This window comes from Leishmania mexicana, chromosome 30 (genome assembly GCF_000234665.1).
Source record: "Leishmania mexicana MHOM/GT/2001/U1103 complete genome, chromosome 30".
Classification (NCBI taxonomy): domain Eukaryota; phylum Euglenozoa; class Kinetoplastea; order Trypanosomatida; family Trypanosomatidae; genus Leishmania; species Leishmania mexicana.
In genome coordinates, this window is record NC_018334.1 from 135,683 (window position 1) to 138,760 (window position 3,078).

The 3,078-nt window shown below is 61.7% G+C and overlaps 1 protein-coding gene across 1 annotated transcript; it reads right to left on the reverse strand.

Moving 5' to 3' along the window:
• Positions 1–277: 277 nt before the first annotated feature.
• LMXM_30_0410 (putative calpain-like cysteine peptidase) lies at positions 278–2,542 on the reverse strand (the record flags this gene model as incomplete). The annotated part of the gene is made up of 1 exon (XM_003877514.1): positions 278–2,542. The coding sequence occupies one exon, from the start codon at positions 2,540–2,542 to the stop codon at positions 278–280; it is 2,265 nt and encodes a 754-aa protein (XP_003877563.1).
• Between the last annotated feature and the right edge of the window lie 536 nt (positions 2,543–3,078).

The window sequence follows — 3,078 nt, forward strand, 5'->3', positions numbered from 1 at the left end:
ACGTACCACATTTCGTCCAAATGGCGGTGGCGATGGCACAAAGAAAAAACAAGAAACTAAAGGAATACATGAACACACAACAGCCACACGACACACACCATCCAATATCACGGAAAGAAAGCACGCAAGACGCTCGCACACAACATTCCTTGCGAGCGTGCGGCACAGACTCCCTACTCTACATCGAACGTAACGGGATGAAGCACATGAGCACCTGATCGGTGCTAAGGAATGTCTTTGCTTCTGCGCATGCTCGTCGGCGAGCACGTGCGTGCTGTCACTTGGTGCCTGCCGCTATCATTGGCGGTGGCACATCGCTGCCGCCAAGCACAAGATCGACAGTCACTCCCGAGCCGTAGTGCATGCGCAGTTGCCCTGGTAGGTAACTTTGGTAGTTCATGGCTGTCGCGCTCACCTCCATCGAGGACTCGAGGAGGATCGGCCGACTGAGATCCTGAAAGAGAGCGGCCCCTGGTTTCGCCGTCATGAAGCGCACGGTTGCCGTGCTGCTTTCCGGAGCTGCCAGTGGCGCCGCAGAAGACACCGATTCTGCCGCGATTAGTTGGGCTGTTATGGTGTACGCCACATCGGGCGAAATGGAGTGCAGAAACGCCGCAACATAGTAGGGGCCCTGTCGCGGGTCTAGCAGATGCCCGGCGGTCACCTCACGCTCATACACAAAATGCGGCTCTTGAGCAACCTCAAAAACATCAGGGGTGTCGCCGCTGCTGCCACAAAACTGAGCTCTGTCGCCGCTGCCCTTGGAGTACAGCAGGCAGCTCAGCCCCGCTAATGTTTGACTTGCACGCATTGAGGGATTACCAGCCTTCACTGCCTGCGTCGGCCAACCGACCTCATCGCGGTCCCTCTGCGTAACGCTCGCCAAGAGGCGCGTTGGTGCCGTCACTGTCACTTCCAGCACCACAGACGGCTGGCGCTGCGTAAACTCAGCCTGCACCTTCACCGTCCCCCAGTCGCTCGTCAGTGGTGCCATACAGCCGCCTTGGAAGTACTGCGGTAAGTCCTCCAGCGCCATCCACAACGTGTCCCCCGCCGTCTCCTCCATGGCGAACACCAGATCGCTCACCTCGTCGACCCACGACTTTCCGGCGCGGCGCCAAAGGTCAAGCCACGACTCCGCCGACCTCCTCTTCTCAGCCGTCTGACGCAGACGCGCGACGCACTGCCCATCGCCGAGCGTCTCAAGCCCCAGCACCACAGTGGAGACGTTAGGGTCGAGTCCGACATCCTCGTACAGCACCACCAGCCGATCGTCTATCTCCTGTGTGCGGGCGGTGCCGCGAAAGTAGGGTTGCAGCCAGCACACCAAGCTCGGGATCTCCGTCGGTCGTTGCCGCAGCAGCCTCTTCATGAGCCCGAAGAAACTAGTTGCCTTGACGGTGGAGTCACGCAAGTCCTCGTGTGCTGGCCAGATGTCGCGCAGCACCGTGCAAGGCCCTCCGGTGAGCGCGCGGACAAAGTGCTCCAGAGGGGCCTCCCGCATTGCAGCGTAGGAGCCGAGCGACTTTGCGCACGCCTTCTCTAGCAGAGGCAGCCACAGCACCCGCAGGTCGTCAGCACAGTGGCTGAACTCGGGGCATCGTGCAGACGCAGGAAAGAACTCGTCCAAGACACAGGGCCACCACCAGCCCCCTGTGCACAGCCTCACGTGATAGGCCCCGACAGCTCGGTCGCGCTTGCCCTCCTGGGCCCCCTGCGGATGAATGAAGAGGCGGTGCAGCGCCTGGGGCCAGAGGCACGTAAGCCCGATTGCAACAGAGAGGAGTAGGTGGTTAGGGAACAGGCGTCCCGCACGCAAACCGTTGGGGTGACGGACGGGGCCGCGGAAGAGACGCACCTCGCGACAGGAGCTGTCATCGGCGGGGAGGTAACTCGCAGGCAGGCGCCAGTGCAGAGGAGGCACATAAAAGCTGTCCTGGCCGTGGCGGTAGAGGGAGGCGTGGCTTGGGAAGAAATGCGGGTCGACAAACCGAATCTGCCGCGCCACGCATCGGGCGACGAGGTGCGTCGCTGACACGCTACGGCGATCCGGCAACGCGGCATCCGGGCACGAGGTGGCAAGAACGCCCCAGTGCTGCCGCGGCTCCGCGCACAGTGCCTCATCCTCTTGGGTCGTCGCTGCACGCCTCGACAGGAGTGTTGCCTTGGAGAGGTTCTCCAAGCCCACCACTCTGCCCGTGAGCAACACCCTCGTCTCCTCAGGCCCCAGTTCCATCGACAGCTCCTGCTGCGCCCCATCGCCCTCTACCGTTACAGAGTGCCCTGGCGTCACCGTCGATCCGGCCGCGATGCGGTATCTCACCTGCACCGTGTAGTATCGAGTGTCGTTGTAGAAGGCCCAGGCGCCCCCGTCCGTCATGATGCAGTACAGCACCCCCTCATCAATCGCGGAGGTGACTGTGCCCGTCACAGAAGGTCCACAGTACCGGAAGACGGAGGTCTTCTGCCTCCATGTCGCAGGCACCGGTAGAGAGTCGGGGTCTATAGTGGTCTCGTCGAACTCGTCCGGAGCTGATGACATGCTGAGCGCCGGGGAGTTTCTCTGCGGCAACACGCCAGGTATCCCAGACGAGGTGTCGCGCAAGAGTGTGCACGCCACAGACGTGAATGAGAGAGCTGGAAGGTTGGTATCTGATGGTGCCGTCACGTTCTCTGACACGGATAGCGCAGCCAGCGGCCCCGCTACCTCGCGTAGCGCCGCGATTCCTGCGTGGAGTGCCGCGATGCGCTTCTCCAGAGCTGAGCGACGCGCAGCCTGCTCATGGCTGCGCGACAGACGTTCTTCCAGTCGCTCCAGCTTCCTCGAATTCCCCGCGAGGGCAGCCCTCAGAGAGGCGACAGAGACGGCGTCCAGCTGAAACGTGTGATGAAGAAACACCATTGTCCCGTGTGCAGCGGTGGTCGAGGGAAGACTAGTCAACGCGGAGGTGCGCCACTCCCTGCAGCGTGTCTCTGCGTTTGAACGGAGGGCGGAAGGGAATCGGCGTGCCTCCGTATCACGCGTCTGGTGCCCCTATGCGAAAAAAGCGAGCCACAATCACAAAGACAAGTATGCAT